Source organism: Pleurodeles waltl, chromosome 6, assembly GCF_031143425.1.
Source record: "Pleurodeles waltl isolate 20211129_DDA chromosome 6, aPleWal1.hap1.20221129, whole genome shotgun sequence".
In the NCBI taxonomy this organism is placed as follows: domain Eukaryota; kingdom Metazoa; phylum Chordata; class Amphibia; order Caudata; family Salamandridae; genus Pleurodeles; species Pleurodeles waltl.
In genome coordinates, this window is record NC_090445.1 from 1701909839 (window position 1) to 1701935510 (window position 25672).

General features: G+C 45.7%; 1 protein-coding gene across 2 annotated transcripts in view; it reads right to left on the reverse strand.

The window, feature by feature from the left end:
- Positions 1-25672, reverse strand: part of LOC138301385 (E3 ubiquitin-protein ligase TRIM39-like) — a 106390-nt gene that overhangs the window by 17458 nt on the left and 63260 nt on the right. For both annotated transcript variants that reach the window (XM_069241820.1, XM_069241821.1), the window contains exons 3-5: positions 22216-22446; positions 11210-11232; positions 7991-8040 (exon numbers count right to left, since the gene is read on the reverse strand). In XM_069241820.1, coding sequence (XP_069097921.1) covers positions 7991-8040; positions 11210-11232; positions 22216-22446 — 304 coding nt within the window. The remainder of the gene's footprint in view (positions 1-7990; positions 8041-11209; positions 11233-22215; positions 22447-25672) is intronic.

The following is a 25672-nucleotide window of genomic DNA, read 5'->3' on the forward strand; positions in this document are numbered from 1 at the left end:
CTGAACTGGTCACTACACTGGACTAGATGGTACAGAGTGGCAGCTACTAGAAGGTATACTGTACTAGACTGTAAGGAGTAACAGAGCAACTGGAAGGTATAAAGTACTAGTCAGTACACTGCAGTAGATGGTGCAGAGTGACAGAGCTGCTAGAGATTATGTGGTACTAGTCAGTACACAATTAGATGTTACAGAGTGACAGAGCTGCCAGAAGGCATACTGTACTAGTCAGTACACTGCACTAAATGTTACAGAGTGGCAGCTACTAGAAGGTATACTGTACTAGTCAGTACGCTACATTAGATAGTAGAGTAACAAAGCTATTAGAAGGTATACAGTACTAGTCAGTACACTGCATTAGATGGTACAGACTGATAGCTACTAAAAGGAATACAGTACTAGTCAGTACACTGCATTAGATGGTAGAGACTGACAGCTACTAGAAAGTATACTGTACTAGTCAGTACATTGCATTTGATGGTATACAGTAACAGAGCTTCAAGAAGGGATACTGTACTAGTCAGTACACTGCATTAGATGGTACAGATGTAAGAGCGCTACTAGATGGTATACAGTACTACACATGACACTCCATTAGATGGTACAGGGAACAAGAGCTATTAGAAGGTATACAGTATTATTCAGTGCACTGCATTATATGGTACAGAGTAGCAGCTACTAGAAGGCATGCTGTACTAGTCAGTACACTGCATTAGATGGTACAAAGTGACAGGGCTAGTAAAAGGTGTCCTGTACTAGTCAATATCAATTTCAATAAATAACTTTATTTCGGCTGAGAGCCATAAAAGTATCCAATAAATAACAGACAATTACCATGCAATGAGATTATAAATGATAAAAAAACACAATTTCCACATAAAACATTAAAAAGGGGAACAATAAATATACTGAATTAAAATATAATGCTCATTTGTTAAATCAATTACCGGACAACTGTCTAATTTTTATAGAAGTAAGAACCTACCTAAAATTGATTCCATAAAATAGTCTATTTCTTCCTACGGCAGATTGTGCAAAAATAAGCTGTTGATACACATAGTTATAACAACAATGTAAACTAGCTACTAGCATAAAATTTCCTTTTTCTTTGCAACAAACCTTTGTAGTTTCATGCCCATAATGGTCAACAGAGGCCTAGGGTAATTATAGCTAATCCAATCAGTCAGCAGAGTATTCTCTAGTTCTTATGGCCCAAGAGTTTTGTAGGTACTTGACAACGGCAAAGACCACCTTATCACTTGTGTCACTAGAAAGGATTTGCAAGGATATACTATGTTTCCTTATCCCCATTGATCTACATAAGGGGATTATCCACTTCTTCCTGGGCTTCAGATACCTAGGACAAAAAAACATAAAATGGGCCAATATCTCAGATTGCTCAGGACAGAAGTGGCAGAATCTCGATTTATGCACCTCGCTGCACCATCTTGTAGTAAACGTATTAAGAGGCAATACCCCTAGCCTAAATTTAATAAAAAGTGTTTTGGCATAAGGGGGATTGATATTATCCATAAAAGCCTCAAACTTAGGGCTACACTTATGATCCAAAAACTGTAACGTCCTACTACCATGGTCGTTTTTGGACCGAAGTTGGATCAAAGTGAACTCCCAGTAACACCGCCTTATTCGGGTCTTTGCTTCCTTCGTCAAGCTATGGGGGTCTGACCACACCTCATCCATTTTAATAAGTTGGCACGTATCTCTAATGTATTTAAGCCGGGGAACTTTTAACACACCGCGATCCGCTAGGAGATCAGCAACAGCTATTTGGCAGGGGGACAAGTATTTGGATGTCCAAAGACGGACCCAATAAATAAAGGGTCTTAAGGCAGCCTCGTTGTGGATCTCATTTAAGGCTAAATCCAGTCTTAAAGGTGTGAGTGGGGTACTTGTTGGTAAGTGCAGAAAATTACGCATAAAGCGATTTTCCACTTTCGTCAAACTGCTACTGTACTAGTCAATCAAGTGAACTAGATGGTACAGACTGAAAGAGCTACTTGAAGGTATCCTGTACCAGTCAGTACTCTGCATTAGATGGTACAGGGTAAAAGAGCTATTAGAAAGTATACAGTAGTATTCAGTACACTGCATTAGATGGTACAAAGTGACAGGGCTACTAGAAGGTATCCTGTACCAGTCAGTACTCTGCATTAGATGGTACAGTGTAACAGAGCTTCTAGAAGGCATATGATGGGTCAGACTTAGGTTCTAGAAGGTATATTGTATTTGCCAGTACACCGCATTAGATGGCACAGTGATAGGATTAGATGGTACAGAGTGACAGTGCTACTAGTAGGTATACTGAACTATTCAGTACACCGTATTAGAGAGTACAAGGTGACAGATACTAGAAGGTACACAGTACTACTCATTACAGTGTATTAGACGGTACAGAGTGACAGCGCTACTAGAATTTATACATTACAAATCAGTACACTGTGTTAGATGGCACAGAGTGACAGAGTTACTGGAAGGTGTACTGTACCAGTCAGTATTCTGCATTAGATAGTACAGAGTGATAGAGCTACTGGAAGGTGTACAGTATTTGTCAGTACATTACATTAGATGGTATTTGTCAGTGCACAGCATTAGATGTACAGAGTGATAGGATTAGATGGTACAGAGTGACAGTGCTACTAGTAGGTATACTGAACTACCCACTACACCGTATTAGAGGGTACAAGGTGACAGATACTAGAAGGTACACAGTACTACTCATTACAGTGTACTAGACGGTACAGAGTGACAGCGCTACTAGAATGTATACATTACAAATCAGTACACTGTGTTAGATGGCACGGAGTGAAAGAGCTTCTAGAAGGTGTACTGTATTTGTCAGTACACTGCGTTATATGTGCAGAGTTATGGGGTTAGATGGCACAGTGTGACAGAGTTACTAGAAGGTATACTGTAGTAATCAGTGCACTGTATTAGATGGTAGAAAGTAACATAGCTACTCCAAGATATACTGTACTTGCTAGTACACTGCATTAGATGGTACAGAGTGACCGAGCTACTGGAAGATGTACTGTATTTGTCAGTACACTGCATTAGATGGTACAGAGTGACAGAGCTACATGAAGGCATACTGTACTCACCAGTACACTGCCTTAGATGGTACAGCGTGACTGAGATACCAGAAGGTATGCAGTACTCGTCAGTACAGTCTATTAAATGGTATAGAGTGACAGACCTACTAAAAGGTATCCTGTACTAGCCAGTACACTGTATTAGATGGTACAGAGTGACAGAGCTACTGGAAGGTACACTGTATTTGTCAGTACATTACATTAGATGGTATACAGTGATACGCTCAGATAGTACAGAGTGGCAGAGCAAGTCGAAGGTCTAATGTACTAGTCAGTACACTAAATTAGATGGTACAGATTCACAGAGCTACTAGAAGGTGAACTGTATTTGCAGTACACTGCATTAGGTAGTACAGAGTGACAGGTTTAGATGGTACAGTGTGAGAGAGTTACCTGTATTAGAAAGTATACTGTACTAGTTGGTATACTACATTAGATGGTACAGAGTAACAGAGCTAGTAGAAATGCACAATACTAGTCAGTGCACTGCGTTAGATGTTACAGAGTGACAGTACTACTAAGAGGTATACTGTATGAGTCTGTACACTGCATTAGAAGGTACAAAGGACAAGAGCAACACTAAGGTATACTGTACTAGTCATTACATTGTATTAGATGACGCAGAGTAATAGAGCAACTAGAAGGTATACAGTACTAGTCAGTACACTGCAATGGATGGTGCAGATTAACAACGCTATTCCAAATTATACTGTGCTAGTCAGTACACTACATTGGATTGTGCAGAGTAACAATGCCCCTAGAATGTATACTGTACCAGTCAGTACACTGCATTAGAACGTACAGATTAAAAGAGCACCACTAAGGTATACTGTACTAGTCAGTGCACTGCATTGGATGGTACAGAGTGACAGAGCTACTCGAAGGTATACTGTGCTAGTCAGTACACATACTAAATGGTACAGAGTAACAGAGCTACCCTAAGGTATCCTGTACTGGTCAGTACACTGCATTAGATGGTATAGAGTAACAGAACTACTAGAAGGTATACTGTACTGATCAATACACTGCATTAGATGGTACAGAGGGACAGAGCTACTAGAAGGTATACTGTACTACTCAGTAGTCCGTATTAAATGGTATAGAATAAAAGAGCTACTCCACTGTATAATGTACTAGTCAGTACACTGCATTAGATGGTGCAGAGTGACCTCTACTAGTAGGTGTACTGTACTTGTCAGCACACTGCATTAGATGGTACAGAGTGACAGAGCTACTCAAAGGTATACTGAACTACTCAGTATTCTGTATTAGACGGTACGAGGTGACAGAGATATTAGAAGGTATACGCTACTACTTGGTACACTGTATTAGACGGTACAGAGTGACAGAGCTACTAGAAGGTGTATTGTATACGTCACTACACTGCATTAGACGGCAGAGAGTAAAAAAGATACTAGAACTTATACTGTACTAGTCAGTACAGTGCATTAGATGGTACAGAGTAACAGAGCTACTCCGCTGTAGAATGTACTAGTCAGTACACTGCATTAAACGGTGCAGAGTGACTGCTACTAGTAGGTGTACTGTACTTGTCAGTACACTGCATTAGATGGTACAGAGTGACAGAGCTACTAGAAGGTATACTGTACTACTCAGTATTCTGTATTAGATGGTACAAGGTGACAGAGATACTAGAAGGTATACGCTACTACTTGGTACCCTGTATTAGATGGTACAGAGTGACAGAGCTACTCCACTGTATAATGTACTAGTCAGTACACTGCATTAAATGGTGCAGAGTGACCACTACTAGTAGGTGTACTGTACTTGTCAGCACACTGCATTAGATGGTACAGAGTGACAGAGCTACTAGAAGGTGTATTGTAGACGTCACTACACTGCATTCGATGTACAGAGTGATAGGGTTAGATTCTACAGAGTGACAGAGCTACTAGAAGGTATACTGTACTTGTCAGCACACTGCATTAAATGGTACAGAGTGACAGAGCTACTAGAAGGTGTATTGTATACGTCACTACACTACATTCGATGTACAGAGTGATAGGGTTAGATTCTACAGAGTGACAGAGCTACTAGAAGGTATACTGTACTAGTCAGTACACTGTGTTAGATGGCACGGAGTGAAAGAGCTTCTAGAAGGTGTACTGTAGTTGTCAGTACACTGCATTAGATGTACAGAGTGATAGGGTTAGATGGTACAGAGGGACAGAGTTACTAGAAGGTATACTGTACTAGTCAGTACACTGCCTTAGATGGTCCAGAGTGACAGAGCTACTAAAAGGTATACTGTACGAATCAGTGCACTCCGTTAGATAGTACAGAGTGAAAGAGCTACTACAAGATGTTCGGTATTTGTCAGTACACTGCATTAGATGTTATAGAGTGATAGGCGTAGACAGCTCAGAGTCACTGAGGTAGTCGAAGTTCTGCTGTACCAGTCACTGCACTGCATTAGATGGTACAGATTGAAAGAGCTACTAGAAGGTGTACTGTATTTGTCAGTACACTGCATTACATAGTACAGAGTGATAGGGTTAGATGGTACAGAGTGAGAGAGTTACCTGTACTTGAATGAATACTGTACTAGTCAGTATACTGCAATAGATGGTGCAGAGTAACAAAGATACTAGAAGGTGCACAGTACTATTCAGTCCTCTGCATTAGATGGCCTGGTGTGACAGAGCGACTCCTATGTTTACTTTACCAGTCAGTACACTCTATAAGAGGGTAGGGAGTGACAGGGCTACTAGAATGTATACAGTAGTATTCAGTACACTGCAATGGATGATACAGAATGACAGAACTAGCTACTGAAAGGTATACTGTAATAGTCACTAAACTATATTAAATTGTGCAGAGTAACAGAGCTACTCCAAGTTATACTGAACTAGTCAGTACACTTTATTAGATGGCACCAAGTGACAGAGCTACTAGAAGGAATATTGTACTAGTCAGTATACTGCATTGGTTGGTACAGAGTGACAAAACTACTAGAAGGGATACTGTACTAGTCAGAACACAGTACTAGTCAGGGCACTGTATAAGATGGTACAGAGTAAAAGAGTTACTCCAAGGTAAACTGTACTAGTCAGTATATTGCTTTAGATGGGACAGAGCTACAAGAAGGCATACTGTACTAGCCAGTACACTGTGTTATATGGTACAGAGTGACAGAGCTACTGGAAGGAAACCATAGTAGTCAGTACACTCCATTAAATGGTACAGAATAAAATAACTACTAGAAGGTAGCAATTTGGGTGTCTGGTTATTTACAAACAGCTTCAGGCCCAGATATCCTGTAGAAACACTACAGAGACTGAGTCAGAATATCTCCACCGCCTGTCAGAAAGCCACAGCCCAAAGATTCCTATTTCAAATTTTGTGTAAACACCAATTTGACAAGACATTTGAGTTTCTGCCCAATTAGTATTCCAAGTGACACAGTGTTACCACATGCAGGATTACCAGATGAATTATAGTATTACTACATATAGTATTACAACATTAGTATTGCTACATACAATATTATCACATGCATGCAGTATAACCACATGCAGAATTACACATGCAGTATTACTACAGAGAGTATAACCACATGCAGTATTACCACATGAGGTATAACCACTTACAGTATTACTAAATGCAGTATAACCACATGCAGTAATACCACATGCAGTATTACCACATGAAGTATAACCACAGACAGTATACAAACATGCAGTATTACCAGAAGGAGCATTACCACATGCCCTATTATCTCTTGTAGTATAACATGCAGTGTTACCACATGCAATATTACCACATGCAGTATTACCACATGTATTATCACAGGTAGTATAAGAAGCAGTATTACCACATGCAGCATTATCACATGAAGTATTACCATATGCAGTTTTACTACATACAGCATTACCATATGCAGTATTACCACATGCATATCTACATGCAGTATAACCACGTGCAGTATAACCACATGGAGTATGACCACATGCAGTATAACCACATGATATTTAACTACATACAGTATTACCGCATGCAGTCTAATCACGTACAGTATTACCACATGTAGATACCACATGCAATATGACAACATGCACTATATCCACATGCAGTATTACCACATGCAGTATGAGAACGTGCAGTATATCCACATACAGTATTACTGCATGCAGTATAACCACATGCAGCATTACCACATGTAGTATTACCACATACAGTATAAGCACATACATTATCACCACATGCAGGTTAGCCCATGCAATATAACCACATGCATTATGACCTCGTGCAGTATTACCTCATGCAGCATTAACACATGCAATATAACCACAACAACAAGGTGTCCGTGATTATTCCCTCCAAAACAACAATTTCTGAGTTAAATTTTCTCTTTCATGGGGAACATCTCAGAATACTGCAGTAATTGTGTAGCCTGAAATTACCATTCTCCACTGTATTAATATTGCCAAGAGCAAAATTACCACAGTACAATATCTTAAGATCCAAGGGGTGGAAGCAAGATTCATACAGAAAATAGGTCAACAGATCTATCAACTGTGGAGATGTTAAAAAAAAAACTAAATATTTTAAAGTCATGCAATCCCAAAAAGTCTTTTAAAACTTCTGAAAAAGAAACGTTAGAAGCTAGAGATACGAACCAAAAAACTGGACTCTGATTTGAGATCTAGTCATATTGTCATTAAAAAAATAACTTCTAATTTATTTTGCTTCCGCTCTCTTGAGTTGGACGGATTAACAGTTTTTCTTGGGCTGTGTGTATAGTTAGATGTTTTGCTGCTTTGGCAGGTGTGTGCACTATATCAATCATAAAACTATAACAAACTAGGTTATTTTCATAAACAGAATCAAACATGCATAATAAACCTGATTGTATTTACCTTTATAACTCTTCACCACTTCTGGGCACTGAACCTTCACATTATCACACCTGAAAGAGCACATAAACCATCCTGGTGTTACAGAACAAACACTGTTTACAGGATAAAATAAGGAACACCACATACACCCTGTTATTAGAAATATAATACTGTAATCACAGACGCTCCTGTGGACCAGTACACAGTGTGTGTTACTATTCACACACAACAATCACAGCTCCAGTGACACATGACAACCCAGTTACAACCTGCTGTGCAGTGGCTGGGAGAGGATAACAGGTGACAACCCCACTAAAAGTGCAAGAAACCACACAAACCAGGCCACGCTGCTTGCAATGGTGAAGGGGCCGTGGACTCTCTCTGCCTGTCTCCTGGTGCTTCCATCACCCTCTCTCTTAGTCTCCTTCTCAGTCCCTCTCTCCCTGTCTCCTGGAGCTTCGATCACCCTCTCTCTCAGTCTCCTTCTCCACCCCTCTCTGCCTGTCTCCTGGTGCTTCCATCACCCTCTCTCTTAGTCTCCTTCTCAGTCCCTCTCTCCCTGTCTCCTGGAGCTTCGATCACCCTCTCTCTCAGTCTCCTTCTCCACCCCTCTCTGCCTGTCTCCTGGTGCCTCCATCACCCTCTCTCTCTCAGTCTCCTTCTCCACCCCTCTCTCCCTGTCTCTTGGTGCTTCCATCACCCTCTCTCTCTCAGTCTCCTTCTCAGTCCCTTTCTCCCTGTCTCCTGGTGCTTCCATCACCCTCTCTCTCAGTCTCCTTCTCTGCCCTTCTCTGCCTGCCTCCTGGTGCTTCCATCACCCTCTCTCTCAGTCTCCTTCTCTGCCCTTCTCTGCCTGCCTCCTGGTGCTTCCATCACCCTCTCTCTCGGTCTCCTTCTCCACCCCTCTCTGCCTGTCTCCTGGTGCCTCCATCACCCTCTCTCTCTCAGTCTCCTTCTCAGTCCCTTTCTCCCTGTCTCCTGGTGCTTCCATCACCCTCTCTCTCAGTCTCCGTCTCAGTCCCTCTCTTCCTGTCTCCTGGTGCTTCCATCACCCTCTCTCTCAGTCTCCTTCTCAGTCCCTCTCTTCCTGTCTCCTGGTGCTTCCATCACCCTCTCTCTCTCAGTCTCCTTCTCTGCCCCTCTCTCCCTGTCTCCTGGTGCTTCCATCACCCTCTCTCTCAGTCTCCTTCTCCACTCCTCTCTGCCTGTCTCCTGGTGCCTCCATCACCCTCTCTCTCAGTCTCCTTCTCCACCCCTCTCTGCCTGTCTCCTGGTGCCTCCATCACCCTCTCTCTCTCAGTCTCCTTCTCCCTCCCTCTCTCCCTGTCTCCTGGTGCTTCCATCACCCTCTCTCTCAGTCTCCTTCTCCACCCCTCTCTGCCTGTCTCCTGGTGCCTCCATCACCCTCTCTCTCTCAGTCTCCTTCTCAGTCCCTTTCTCCCTGTCTCCTGGTGCTCCGATCACCCTCTCTCTCAGTCCCTTCTCAGTCCCTCTCTTCCTGTCTCCTGGTGCTTCCATCACCCTCTCTCTCAGTCTCCTTCTCAGTCCCTCTCTCCCTGTCTCCCTGTGCTTCCATCACCCTCTCTCTCAGTCTCCTTCTCCACCCCTCTCTGCCTGTCTCCTGGTGCCTCCATCACCCTCTCTCTCTCAGTCTCCTTCTCAGTCCCTTTCTCCCTGTCTCCTGGTGCTTCCATCACCCTCTCTCTCAGTCTCCGTCTCAGTCCCTCTCTTCCTGTCTCCTGGTGCTTCCATCACCCTCTCTCTCAGTCTCCTTCTCAGTCCCTCTCTTCCTGTCTCCTGGTGCTTCCATCACCCTCTCTCTCAGTCTCCTTCTCTGCCCCTCTCTCCCTGTCTCCTGGTGCTTCCATCACCCTCTCTCTCAGTCTCCTTCCCAGTCCCTCTCCGCCTGTCTCCTGGTGCTTCCATCACCCTCTCTGTCTCCTTCTCCGCCCCTCTCTGCCTGTCTCCTGGTGCTTCCATCACCCTCTCTCTCAGTCTCCTTCTCCCTCCCTCTCTCCCTGTTTCCTGGTGATTCCATCACCCTCTCTCTCAGTCTCCTTCTCAGTCCCTCTCCTCCTGTCTCCTGGTGCTTCCATCACCCTCTCTCCCAGTCTCCTTCTCAGTCCCTCTCTGCCTGTCTCCTGGTGCTTCCATCACCCTCTCTCTCAGTCTCCTTCTCTGTGCCTCTCTCCCTGTCTCCTGGTGCTTCCATCACCCTCTCTCTGTCTCCTTCTCAGTCCCTTCCTCCCTGTCTCCTGGTGCATCCATCACCCTCTCTCTCAGTCTCCTTCTCAGTCCCTCTCTCCCTGTCTCCTGGTGCTTCTATCACCCTCTCTCTCAGTCTCCTTCTCCTCCCCTCTCTGCTTGTCTCCTGGTGCTTCCATCACCCTCTCTCAGTCTCCTTCCCAATCCCTCTCTGCCTGTCTCCTGGTGCTTCCTTCACCCTCTCTCTCAGTCTCCTTCTCAGTCCCTCTCTGCCTGTCTCCTGGTGCTTCCATCACCCTCTCTCTCAGTCTCCTTCTCTGTCCCTCTCTCCCTGTCTCCTGGAGCTTCCATCACCCTCTCTCTCAGTCTCCTTCTCTGCCCCTCTCTCTCTGTCTCCTGGTGCTTCCATCACCCTCTCTCTCAGTCTCCGTCTCAGTCCCTCTCTCCCTGTCCCCTGGTGCCTCCATCACCCTTTCTCTGAGTCCCTCTCTCCCAGTCTCCTGGGACACTGGGAGCACCTTGGGGGTGCTTTCCAGTAAAACAATTACATTTTTTGTGGGCTGTTGGCACTTTTTCTAGGATCTGTGGCTGCTAACAAACTTTAAAGAAGTTGTATAAAGATAGACATTCATTTGTGGAGGATTCATTAAATTACTTCAACAAACGAGTTTCCAGAGTATTCCCTGGACTCAGGGATGTTTTCAGGGGACTCATCAGAGAATTCTGAGATCTCAATGAAGTTTTATGAGGATCTGAAGATTTCTTACAACAAAATGAAGGATTTGAAAGAACGTGTGAATGTACTGTGGGTTTGGAGACCGAGGAGAATAGTGCTGGTACGGTTTGGGTCTTTTAAAGTACTGGGCCTGAGTTTCTGAGGAACATAGGTGGGTTGTATTTTGTATAATGCGGGGTCCTTTGATATATTTCTTTGGCAGGATAGTGATTTGTGTGAGCTCAGCTGTGGCCTTTACACACTGCAGCAGCAAGACCTGCTCCTTACACACTGAGAAGAGGATAGTAAACCAGCCTTACCTGCTCAGGGTGCGTCTGACATCCTGCAAAGCAAAGAAAGAAACACAGAGGAATCAGTTTCCACAGAAGATGGTACATTTTGGCTTCACTTTAGGAGTGAAATGTGGTCGGAAATCTAACTTTCATTGAACACTTCTAACTATCTCTAGTTAGAAGACACTCAAAATGGCCAGGGCTGCTCTATACTTTTTACAGCTACTAAGTGATGCTTTTGCTTGTTGGTCTGTTGCTTGTTTTTTAAATTGTGCTTTTAGACTTAGGAATGTAGAATTTAATCTTTTGCTTTCCGAATATTGTGTGTGTATTCACAATCCTTTGTAATACTTTGGGACTTTGTGTGTACCTGTTTTTTTAATTAATGGACCATTTATTTTGTTTACTTTCGTATTCAGACTATTATTATTTGTGCGTTGCTTGTGCTCTGGTATCCCTCTGAATGATTCTCTGTGTATTGTCTGGTGTTATTGTAATTGACTCTTATGGTTTGTAATTTTAAACCCAATAAAGTGCACACTGATTGATTGACTGATTGATAGTTAGTAGACATTGAGAGATGCCTCCACATCCTTGTACCAAGTCTGATATTCTGTCGACACAGACTGTGATATCCTGAATGGAAATCCCATGACACAGCACAATCTGTAATATTCTGAATGGGGTCACATGACACAGCACAATCTGTAATATTCAGAATGGGGTCACATGACACAGCACAATCTGCAATATTCTGAATGGGGTCACATGACACAGCACAATCTGTAATATTCTGAATGGGGTCACATGACACAGCACAATCTGTAATATTCTGAATGGGGTCACATGACACAGCACAATCTGTAATATTCAGAATGGGGTCACATGACACACCACAATCTGTAATATTCTGAACGGGGTCACATGACACAGCTGAATCTGTAATATTCTGAATGGGGTCACATGACACAGCACAATCTGTAATATTCTGAACGGAGTCACATGACGCAGCACAGTTTGCAATATTCTGAATGGGGTCACATGACGCAGCACAATCTGTAATATTCTGAATGGGGTCACATGAAGCAGCACAATCTGTAATATTCTGAACGGCAATGATATAACATAGCACATTCTGATATTCTGAATGGGTTCACAAAACACATTGATATTCCGAACCAGGTCTCTTCCCACAACAGTCTGTGATGCTATGAATGAGTTTACATTAAACAGTTTGATAGTCACATGACACAGCACAATCTGTAGCATTCTAAATGGGGTCACATGACACACCACAATCTGTAATATTCTGAACGGGGTCACATGACACAGCTGAAACTGTAATATTCTGAACGATAATGATATAACATAGCAAATTCTGATATTCTGAAAGGGTTCACAAAACACATTGATATTCTGAACCAGGTCTCTTCCCACAACAGTCTGTGATGCTATGAATGAGTTTACATTAAACAGTTTGATAGTCACATGACATAGTCCTGTAATATTCTGAATGGGGTCACATGACACAGCACAATCTCTAATATTCTGAAAGGGGTAACATGACACAGCACAATCTGTAATATTCTGAACGGAGTCACATGACGCAGCACAGTTTGCAATATTCTGAATGGGGTCACATGACGCAGCACAATCTGTAATATTCTGAACGGCAATCATATGACATAGCACATTCTGATATTCTGAATGGGTTCACAAAACACATTGATATTCTGAACCAGGTCTCTTCCCACAACAGTCTGTGATGCTATGAATGAGTTTACATTAAACAGTTTGATAGTCACATGACATAGTCCTGTAATATTCTGAATGGGGTCACATGACACAGCACAATCTCTAATATTCTGAAAGGGGCAACATGACACAGCACAATCTGTAATATTCTGAACGGAGTCACATGACGCAGCACAGTTTGCAATATTCTGAATGGGGTCACATGACGCAGCACAATCTGTAATATTCTGAACGGCAATCATATGACATAGCACATTCTGATATTCTGAATGGGTTCACAAAACACATTGATATTCTGAACCAGGTCTCTTGCCACAACAGTCTGTGATGCTATGAATGAGTTTACATTAAACAGTTTGATAGTCACATGACATAGTCCTGCAATACTCTGAATGGGATTATATGGAGCAGCCCAGTCTGTGATATTCTGAATTAGGCTGTATTACACACTCTGTGATATTCTGAATGAGGTCACATGATAGCTGGAAAGGGGTCACATGACACTGCATTGTTTGTTATATTCTATTCGGTATCACATGGCTCAGCTCATGGTGAATTCCACATAATATTACAAATTATAAATAATCTCCACCCATAAAGACAACATTTTACAAGACCCAACAGGTGATGACACACAAGCTAAGAATACAGATCTAGAAGTAACTTAAAAAGGGTCTCTGCCCCTGAAAACTCCACGTTTTTCACTTTTCCACACTGGTACTTGCACCTCCTGTGATGTAATCCCCCTTAAATACATCTCCCCCAATGTAATTGCTGTTAAAATTGAATTATGAGCTGCACCCTATAGAGCCTGCTTTTTAATATACGGCCAGCTACACTTGAACGGTTAGAGTAAGGGGCTCTGGACAGGCTGCAGAAGACATGTATAAAGAGTGTCTCTGCGTTGTGAGTGCTGCAGAAGACATGTATAAAGAGTGCGTCTGCGCCGTGAGTGCTGCAGAAGACATGTATAAATAGTGTGACTGCACTGTGAGTGCTGCAGGAGACATGTATAAAGAGTGTCTCTGCACTGTGAGTGCTGCAGAAGACATGTACAAAGAGTGCGTCTGCACTGTGAGTGCTGCAGAAGACATGTATAAAGAGTGTCTCTGCACTGTGAGTGCTGCAGAAGACATGTATAAAGAGTGCGTCTGCACTGTGAGTGCTGCAGAAGACATGTATAAATAGTGTGACTGCACTGTGAGTGCTGCAGAAGACATGTATAAAGAGTGTCTCTGCACTGTGAGTGCTGCAGAAGACATGTACAAAGAGTGTCTCTGCGCTGTGAGTGCTGCAGAAGACATGTATAAAGAGTGTCTCTGCACTGTGAGTGCTGCAGAAGACATGTATAAAGAGTGTGTCTGCGCTGTGAGTGCTGCAGAAGACATGTATAAAGAGTGTCTCTGCACTGTAAGTGCTGCAGGAGACATGTATAAAGAGTGTGTCTGCACCGTGAGTGCTGCAGGAGACATGTATAAAGAGTGCGTCTGCACCGTGAGTGCTGCAGGAGACATCTATAAAGAGTGTCTCTGCACCGTGAGTGCTGTAGAAGACATGTATAAAGAGTGTGTCTGCGCTGTGAGTGCTGCAGAAGACATGTATAAAGAGTGTCTCTGCACTGTGAGTGCTGCAGGAGACATGTATAAAGAGTGTCTGTGCACCATGAGTGCTGCAGGAGACATGTATAAAGAGTGTTTCTGCACTGTGAGTGCTGCAGGAGACGTATAAAGACTGTGTCTAGGCTGTGAGCGCTGCAGAAGACATGTATAAAGAGTGTCTCTGCACTGTGAGTGCTGCAGAAGACGTATAAAGAGTGCGTTTGCACTGTGAGTGCTGCAGAAGACATGTATAAAGAGTGTCTCTGCACTGTGAGTGTCGCAGAAGACATGTACAAAGAGTGTGTCTGCGCTGTGAGTGCTGCAGGAGGCATGTATAGTGTGTCTGTGCTGTGAGTGCTGCAGGAGACATGTATAAAGACTGTGTCCGCACTGTGAGCGCTGCAGAAGACATGTATAGTGTGTCTGTGCTGTGAGTGCTGCAGGAGACATGTATAAAGACTGTGTTCGCACTGTGAGCGCTGCAGAAGACATGTATACAGAGTGTGTCTGCACTGTGAGTGCTGCAGAAGACATGTATAAAGAGTGTGTCTGCACTGTGAGTGTTGCAGAAGACATGTATAAAGAGTGCGTCTGCACTGTGAGTGCTGCAGAAGACATGTATAAAGAGTGTCTGCACTGTGAGTGCTGCAGAAGACATGTATGAAGAGTGTCTCTGCGCTGTGAGTGCTGCAGAAGACATGTATAAAGAGTGTGTCTGCACTGTGAGTGTTGTAGAAGACATGTATAAAGAGTGTGTCTGCGCTGCGAGTGCTGCAGAAGACATGTATAAAGAGTGCGTCTGCACTGTGAGTGCTGCAGGAGACATGTATGAAGACTGTGTATGCACTGTGAGTGCTGCAGAAGACATGTATAAAGTGTGTCTGCACCATGAGTGCTGCAGATGACATGTATAAAGTATACACACGCATACACACACTCATACCCACTTTCACCCATGCATGCATTCATCCATTCACACACACATCCACACCCACTTACATACATACAGGCACCCACGCATTCACACAACACAACATACACTCACACTCACAACCATGCATGCACACATGCATTCCACACACCACACACCTGCATGCACGCACACACAAACATACACCCCCCCACACACATCCTCCACCCCCATCCCCTGCGGAGAAAAAGGTGCAAGCAGACAGGGCATTGGAGGACTGCTCTGCATGAGGAGGTACAAGCAGAAGGGGTAGAAGAAGAGTGCTCTGCAAGACAAGGTACTGGCAGACGAGGTTCTAGAACAGTGCCCTGCAGGAGAAGGAGGTACAAGCAGAAGGGGAATGCATTCCACACACCACACACCTGCATGCACGCACACACAAACATACACCCCCCCACACACATCCTCCACCCCCATCCCCTGTCGGAGCACCCAACTTACCTGTTGTGAGAGGGTCCGGTAGGATATGGGACGGGGAGCTGCTGCCAGCAGCAGCATCCACCATGAGAATACCACCAGGCCATGTGTCATGATACGGTCTGCAGCAGCGCCACCTTACCGCTGTCCGCCGTCATGGCTGGAGCCGGAATTCTGCCATCCTTTTGGCGGAATTCCGGCTACGGTCATAATATGGCAGACGGCAGGTAGCCGTGGCGATGGTATTTTGGTGGCCGTCGCCACGGCGGTAGGTGGGCAATACCACTGTTGTCATAATGGAGGCCTGAGTCTGCACTATGAGTGTTGCATGTGTGGATTAGGGTGAGCGTGGAGCATTTCTGTCGTGCTTTAACCTAAGGGGACAGAATTTTGTATCTGTTGGTTGTCAGTGCGACCCAAGACAGAGGAGGAGAAAGATGGAAAGAGTCTGCCAAACAAGGAGGTGGGTTATGGGTGTATTAAAGCACTTTGAGGCTGACCAGGCTCCTCTGAAAGGAAGGAGGGAGGCAGGTGCCACTTAGATGTGCTGGGAGAGTCCATGACCACTTCCTGCTCATTCTCCCCAGAATGGTTGTTGTGGACAGGTTTGTGCAGCTGCTGAGTTGCAGGGTCTCTCCCTCTTTTGTGCCTTTGTCTCAGATTCCATCAAGGTGCACCCTCCTCCACTCCCACTCTCTGCCACGCTTGAGGGAACAAAAACCTTGGCCTGACCATTCTGGGCAACTGAATACATTATCAGGAACTGCCTGAAACCCGCTCCTGAGATGGATCTCTGGAGCCCACATCCACGTCTGCAAACCGTGGATAAAAACTAATTCCATGCACCAGGCTTGTCTTTGACCATTGTCAGAACCATAAAGACTGCTGAGGAGTAATACTGCAGCTTCAGAGCCAGGACGCCTGATTGTGACTTCATGGGCAGGAACCCGGCGAGGAGAGCTGTAGACTGCCTAGAGAGAGCAGGGTCTGCCTGCTGGACATAGGGGGCAGGTGGACAGCATTATCCCAGAAACCTGCTTTGTGAGCTCTCCATCAGTACAGCTGCCTGGTGACTAAGGAGCTGTGCAAGGCACTTGGCTCCTAACCCTGTATCTACCTTGAGGGTAGAGTCTAACTCACTGAGCAGATGGGGTACAAGAAGAGTGCACTTCATGAGAAGGTACAAGCAGAAGGAGTGCAAGAGAAGTTCCCTGCATGAGGATGTGCAAGCAGAAGGGGTACGAGAGGAGTGCCCTGCATGAGGAGTACGAGAGGAGTGCCCTGCATGAGGAGTACGAGAGGAGTGCTCTGCATGAGGAGTACGAGAGGAGTGCTCTGCATGAGGAGTACGAGAGGAGTGCCCTGCATGAGGAGTACGAGAGGAGTGCCCTGCATGAGGAGTACGAGAGGAGTGCCCTGCATGAGAAGGTACAAGCAGAAGGGGTACGAGAGGAGTGCCCTGCATGAGGAGGTACAAGCAGAAGGAGTACGAGAGGAGTGCCCTGCATGAGGAGTACGAGAGGAGTGCTCTGCATGAGGAGTACGAGAGGAGTGCTCTGCATGAGGAGTACGAGAGGAGTGCCCTGCATGAGGAGTACGAGAGGAGTGCCCTGCATGAGGAGTACGAGAGGAGTGCTCTGCATGAGGAGTACGAGAGGAGTGCCCTGCATGAGAAGGTACAAGCAGAAGGAGTGCAAGAGAAGTTCCCTGCATGAGGATGTGCAAGCAGAAGGGGTACGAGATGAGTGCCCTGCATGAGGAGTACGAGAGGAGTGCTCTGCATGAGGAGTACGAGAGGAGTGCTCTGCATGAGGAGTACGAGAGGAGTGCCCTGCATGAGGAGTACGAGAGGAGTGCCCTGCATGAGGAGTACGAGAGGAGTGCTCTGCATGAGGAGTACGAGAGGAGTGCTCTGCATGAGGAGTACGAGAGGAGTGCCCTGCATGAGGAGTACGAGAGGAGTGCCCTGCATGAGGAGTACGAGAGGAGTGCCCTGCATGAGGAGTACGAGAGGAGTGCCCTGCATGAGGAGTACGAGAGGAGTGCTCTGCATGAGGAGTACGAGAGGAGTGCCCTGCATGAGGAGTACGAGAGGAGTGCCCTGCATGAGGAGTACGAGAGGAGTGCCCTGCATGAGAAGGTACAAGCAGAAGGGGTACGAGAGGAGTGCCCTGCATGAGGAGGTACAAGCAGAAGGAGTACGAGAGGAGTGCCCTGCATGAGGAGTACGAGAGGAGTGCTCTGCATGAGGAGTACGAGAGGAGTGCTCTGCATGAGGAGTACGAGAGGAGTGCCCTGCATGAGGAGTACGAGAGGAGTGCCCTGCATGAGGAGTACGAGAGGAGTGCTCTGCATGAGGAGTACGAGAGGAGTGCCCTGCATGAGAAGGTACAAGCAGAAGGAGTGCAAGAGAAGTTCCCTGCATGAGGATGTGCAAGCAGAAGGGGTACGAGATGAGTGCCCTGCATGAGGAGTACGAGAGGAGTGCTCTGCATGAGGAGTACGAGAGGAGTGCTCTGCATGAGGAGTACGAGAGGAGTGCCCTGCATGAGGAGTACGAGAGGAGTGCTCTGCATGAGGAGTACGAGAGGAGTGCTCTGCATGAGGAGTACGAGAGGAGTGCCCTGCATGAGAAGGTACAAGCAGAAGGAGTGCAAGAGAAGTTCCCTGCATGAGGATGTGCAAGCAGAAGGAGGACGAGATGAGTGCCCTGCAGGAGGAGTTACAAGCATACAGGTTATGGGAGAAGTGGTCTGCATGAGGAGGTACAAACAGAAGGGGTACAAGAGGGGTGCTGCCCATGAGGAGGTGCAAGCAGAAGGAGTGCATGAGGAGGTACGAGCGGAAGGGGTGCAAGAAGAATGCTCTGCATGAGTAGGTACATGCAGACAGGATATGAGAGGAGTGCCCTGCGTGAGGAGGTACGAGCAGAAGGAGTACGAGAAGAGTACCTGCAGGAGGAGGTACAAGCAGACAGGGTATGAGATGAGTGCCCTGCATGAAGAGGTACAAGCAGAAGGGGTACGAGAGGAGTGCCCTGCATGAAGTAGAAGCACAAGGAATACGAGAAGAATGATCTGCATGAGTAGGTACAAGCAGAAGGAGTGCATGAGGAGGTACGAGCAGAAGGGGTGCAAGAAGAATGCTCTGCATGAGTAGGTATAAGGAGACAGGGTACAAGAGGAGTACCCTACAGGAGGAGGTACAAGCAGACAGGGAACGAGAGGAGTATTGTGCAGGAGGAGGTACAAGCAGAAGGGGTACAACAAGAGTGCCCTGCATGAAATAGAAGCAGAAGGAGTACGAGAAGAGTGCCCTGCATGAAGAGGTACGAGGCGAAGGAGTACGAGAAGAGTGCCCTACATGAAGAGGTATGACCAAAAGGGGTACAAGAAGAGCGCCCTGTATAAGGATGTACAGGCAAAAAGGGTACAAGAAGAGTGTCCTGGTTGAGGAGGTACAAGCAGATGGGGTACGAGAAGAGTACTCTGCAAAAGGAGGTACTGGCAGAAGTGGTACTAGAAGACTGCCCTGCGGAGAAAAAGGTGCAAGCAGACAGGGCATTGGAGGACTGCTCTGCATGAGGAGGTACAAGCAGAAGGGGTAGAAGAAGAGTGCTCTGCAAGACAAGGTACTGGCAGACGAGGTTCTAGAACAGTGCCCTGCAGGAGAAGGAGGTACAAGCAGAAGGGGAATGAGAAGAGACACAACACAACATACACTCACACTCACAACCATGCATGCACACACGCATTCCACACACCACACACCTGCATGCACGCAACACAACATACACTGCATTAGGACGTACGATTAGATGGGGTACGAGTGGAGTACTCTAAATGAGGCAGTACAAGCAGATGGGGTACAAGAGGAGAGCTCTAAATGGGGCGGTACAAGCAGATGGGGTATGAGAAGTCTGCCCCACATGTGGAGGTACAAGCAGATGGGGTATAAGTGGAGTGCTCTAAATGGGGCTGTACAAGCAGGTAGGGTACGAGAGGAGTGCTCTGCATGAGGAGGTACAAGCAGATGGAGTACAAGAGGAGTAATAGGGTACAAGTAGATGGGGTACGAGAAGTCTGTCCCGCATGAGGAGGTATGAGCAGATGGGGTACTAGAGGAGTGCCCTAATTGAGGAGGTACAAGCAGAAGGGGTATAAGAAGAGCGCTCTCTGTGAGGAGGTATAAGCAGATGGGGTACAAGAGGAGTGCTCTAAATGGGGCGGTACAAGTAGATGGGGTACAAGAAGTCTGCCCCGCATGAGGAGGTAGAAGCAGAAGGGGTATGAGAAGAGCGCTCTGCATGAGGAGGTATGAGAAGCAAGGGTTCTTGCAGAGTGCCCTGAAGGTGGAGATACAAGCACACAAGGTACATGAAGTGCGCCTTGCAGGAAACATCTGTCTGGGCAAGGAGAGTGCAGCTATCCAGGAAGAACACAGAACGTGGCCACCTCTAAGGTAGGGGCTTCTCGTGCAGCTGGATGCTCCAGAAGCACATTACACTGGGTGCAGAGCTGGTGGAGCTACAGACTTTTGGAGGCTCTGATTCAGATTCTTGCCAATTTCCTGCAGTGACTGCAAGAGACGGGAGCACCTGCACCAATCACCCAGGGCAGAGGTAAAGAGGTACCCGAATGTTCCAGACCACCCTTGTCAGGGAGACGTTCCCTCAAATGCATATCCCAGAAGTGAAAAGGCAGATGCCCAGGAGGACCACGTGACCTGTGTAGACACCGTCCTTGTGGGTCTAACCTTAGTTAAGGCCCTGGGGGAAGGTGACCCATGTGTGGAGGGTCCAAAAGGGTTTCCAGGCAACTGTGTAACAAGAAGAGAGTAGCTTAGGGAACATGACTACCATAACAAGGTATCTTGCACCTGGCTATGGTTTTGGTGCTTCGTAGGGTGATGGAACAGGAATGTCCATGGTCCCCCTGCCTGAGTGTCCAACTGCATGTGAAACTGATATCCTGACATTTTGCTTGGCCCTGCAACACACTAATATAACGTGTGCACAGTCTACCTTTACTACTTTTCGGTATTCACTAAAGTAAGTTACTACTAGGAACTTTACTACTAGTAAAATTACTAGTAGGAAAGTTACTCCTAGTAACTTACCTCTGTGAATACCGAAAAGTAGTAAGGTTAGATTTGTGATCTAAGTTAGGCTTTTGCTATAAACTTAGACCTCAGGTCTAAACTTAGATTTCAGGTGTAAAGTTAGACTTCAGGTCTAAACTCAGACTTCAGGTTTAAAGTTAGACTTTTGTTCTAACTTTACCTTTGTGAATCAGGCCCTGATATCTAACTTATTACCACTCCAGTCACCTTACAAGAGGCAATCTTGTCAACGGAGAAAGTCTGTGGCCATCTGCATTAGGAAAATAGTAATTGGCCAGCCCAAAAATGTTTTGAACATCATGATATTTAAAATGGAGGAAATGGTTTCAACCCGGAGTTACATGTTGGAGAGACAACTTCCACCGCTTCGAGGCAGGTGGGTCCGTTTGAATGTTTGACCATGTGTATGGGCTGCTTCATATCTTTTTTCCATGAAGAAATTGAAGGCTGTTGGAATAAGATCTTTACATGTCTGAGAACACTGGATGAGGACAAGATGCTGGATGCCCGGATGATCATACTCAACTTCACCCTTTAAGTTCAGAGAAAATACATTTTCTTGCCACCAACAATGCGAGATGTCCTCATATCCAAGTGGCATATGGAAAGCCTATATTCTTGGCATGGGGACTGAGCCCTTAAGTGTATGAAGAAGAAGGAGACCATAAGGACACAAAAGAACATGCAGTAAGTTTATCCATGACGTACTTTGGCCCTATGTTTTGGTATTCGTGTGCCATGACCCCCAATACTCTCAGATGGTGTCTCTCATTGTGCTATTCCTATCTTGCCTTTTCACATTATGCTTCTGGCATCCATTATGTTAATCCTTGTACTGGAACTGCCTGGTGTGTCGCTAAAGCTCAAATACAAAAAAATACAGAAATAAAAAATATCTAGGCCCTACATTGAGATGGGTTATTGACATCTGATACTGTTAGAGGTGACTGTAAATGCCTCAGTTTGTATGTTGTATTGGCTGACAGCGTAAAAAGGGGGCAATGTAAGTTACTGGTTTCTGTATATTGTGTGTTTCTGTGAAAGTGCCTGGGGCCACTGTGCATTGATACTGTTAGGAGGTCACGCATGTTTCCCTTATACATGTAGCACTGCACACACTGGATGAATCTTTCCCTTTCTTCTTATGTTGAATTTACCAAACACTGTCTCACCTTCAGGAGTTCCCACGCCGACGCCTCACACTTCTTTTCTATCTCTGTTATCAGGGCTTTGAGAGAGGTGATTTGATTGGTCAGTTTTGTGATATTTGCATTTTCTACCATATTAATTTTCTTCTCCATCTTCTCCAGTTTTTCATTCAGTGTTTTCTCATTTTCTTTCAGGAGTTGCTGCAGTATTTCAAACTCAGATTCCAGATTCTTCTTTTCAGTTCTTAACCTGTCCTGTAAGAAGCAAAGAAAAGCTGGTTAGATGTTGTGAAGCTGCCTACAAGCGCTGCCATCCTTGGAGTCAGGACGGAGGGTGGAGGAGTTGATAGGTTCTTTTAAAGCTCAGAACACTAGCGTGCTCGGTCTCATCTCTGAACTGCAGCCTCTTACTCCCTTTCCTTCTACCATCTTCTGTCCTTCCCACACTCCTGCCTCCCTTCCTTCAGACACCTCACAAACCACAAGCTCAGAATTTGTAAAGTTGCACTGAAGCTAGATTCTTGGAGAAAGCACACAAGAGATGTGAGAAATTGGGTTGTTGGTTGAGGGGTTGTGAGCCCATCTCAAGCAGCAGCCACAATCCATATCAGGGTGACCACAAGAGTCATTAAATTAACCTGATCTTAACCCTCTGGCAGCTTGGCACAAAAGCAGTCAGGCTTAACTTACAGGCAATGTGTAAAGTATTTCTGCAGCATTCAAACAATAAACTGAAAGCACAGCACAAGAAACATTCCACACCAATTTATAAACTTACAGTAAAATTTAAGAAATTACTTTGACATCAAAATGACAAAATTCCAACCAGTAGAATCAGAAATATGCAATTTCAGAGATTTAAATTAAATATAGCACCTAAAAGCACAAAGCGCCACTCACCGGTATCTAGCTGTGCAAGACTGTGTGAAAGTCTCAAGTTCAGGTTTACCGCGATGGAACACGGTCCAGAAACAGGGACCAGGTTAGTTCCGTTTAAAAAGTTAACTTCTAAAGACCAGCGTGAAGAGTTCTGTTCATGATGAAGGGGGGCGGGAGGAGCAGGCAAAGCGTTGCGGATGGTCGTGCTGTAGTGCAAAGAGCAGGCTGGGGTTGCAGATGGTCATCGATGTAGCATGAGGATCCTGTCGGGCGCCATGGACTGTCATTGCTGGAGATTCAAATTGGCAATCCCTCCATGGGCTGGTGAGGCTCTAGAGTGAAATGCAGAACTCACATTGTTGGTCGTCACTGCAAAGAATTGGGTCATCGGAGCTTGGCATTAGCTGTCACCGCAGACAGCAAGATCTTGGAGTAAACAGGCCCATTCACGTCGCAGAGAGCCCAGAACTTCAGGATTTCTCCTTTTTGAGTGAGAGGAGATCATTTTGCTGCCACCCAAGGGTCTAGGACCTGGGAAGGCACCTCTTGAGGATCAGGGACTCACTCTTGCAGAGGCCAGCAGGGCTCAGGCAGTTCCACTTTTAGGTCTAGTTGCAGGTCTAGTTAAGGTCCAGGCAGCAGGTCAGCTGGGCAGATGCAGGGAGGCCTATGGAGTTTATGTCCCTGTAGATCAAATCAGTCAGCAGACCCTCGGAGTTACTAAGCCTATGAAGGGAGCAGGTTCAGCCTTCCTTCTGAGCAAGGCAAGAGAGCAGGCTTCAAGCAGCAGGGCAGCATTTCAAAGTGTTGCATTTACATACAGCAGGCATCTTGGTCCCAGTGGCTGGTAGACACGTGTCATACTTCTAAATGAAAATACAGGAATTAATTTTTTTAAGTGGAAGAAATGTAAAGTGCAGGAAAATGTTCCATATTATGAAAATTTTTGCAAAAAAAAATTCTGCACTTTAAATTCCTCCCATTTAAAAACATGGTTGTGTGTTTTTGTTATACACAGAACGGTGCCACATATGGCGAAAGATATGTCCTGTGCCACAAGTACATACAACACAGGCTCTCCCATACACATATATTCGATTCATATGCACACATGTTCATACATCCTCAACGACCACACTCTCACTTGCACACATGGCAGCCCGGCCATAGTGCCCCTGGCCAAAGTATTTTGTTCAAACCATCGTATCGGCTGTATTGACATTATGCATAAAGTGAATGAAGCTGGCGTGGGGGTGTCTGGTAACACGGTATGAGTCGCACGGCCTTCAGTATCTCACGATGATTTTCACCAATCAGAAGTATCTCTCCCATGGGAGAGGGAGGCCTTGCAGTACTACCAGGATATGTAAAGCTTAAAAGTACACGTCCACCCTGGCCTATGTTCTGTTTGGGGCCTACCCCTGGGGTGACATATGTATTAAAAGGGAAGGTTTAGGTCTGGCAAAAGAATTATTTTGCCAGGTCGAATTGGCAGTTTAAAACAGCACACACATGCTGCAATGGCAGGAATGACATGTTTAAAGGGCTACCTAACTGAGGGGCACAATTAGTGCTGCAGGCCCACTGGCATTGTTTAATGTACAGGCCCTGGGTACATGCAGTACCAGTTTACTAGGGACCTAGAAGTAAATTATATGTGCCAGTTGGGTATAAGCCAATTTCACCAACCATGTTTTAAAGAGAGACACAAGCACTTTAGCAGTGGTGAGCAGTGGTGAAGTGCACAGAGTCCTACAAGCCAACATAAACGGGCTCCGGAAATAGGAGGGTGAAGGAAATAAGTTTGTGGATGGCTCTGCAGAGAGGGCCAAGTCCAACAGGAGAGAACCCACCTCTTGCAGAGACAGTCAAAGACCCAAAGTGAGGCTTAGTGAAGAGACTGGCTGAAGTCACTTATGAGTGGGTGTGATTGACAGCAGAGAACACAAAAGCGGTGTAGACCGGAAGTTCCAGCACGTGAGATAAAAGACAGATGAATTCTGGAGAGCTGGGCTGCTACCATGTTGCTGGGACACTAAATCTGTCCCCTGGGAAGGAGACACTGTGGGAGCACCCTACCTCGGCCCAACAGTGATGGAGTATTGCTGATGCGTAATTTCACACTCAACATTTTACTCTGCTGTGGAATGGATGATCGAATAGGTTGGTCACACAAGTGTTGTCCGACCCCAGAACAGGAGGCTGTCCATTACCAGGTGAGATATATCTCTCGCCTGCATGGAATGGGAGGGTGTCAATTATCAGGCAAGGTGTGCCACAGTCTAGCCTGGAATAGAAGGGTGTGAGTTATCAGGTGAGGGTTTCTCACCTCAGCCTGGAACGGGAGGATGTGAATTATGAGGCAAGGTATGCCACACCCCAGCCTTGAACAGGAGGGTGTGAATTATCAGGCGAGGAAGTCTCACCCCAGCCTGGAACAGGAAGGTGTGAGTTAACAGGTGAGGGATGTCTCATCCCACCTTGGAACAGGAAGGTCTGGGTTAACAGGTGAGGGATGTCTCACCCCTGCCTGGAACAGGAGGGTGTGGGTTATCGGGTGATGTATGTCTCATCCCAGCCTGGGACAGGAAGGTGTGAGTTA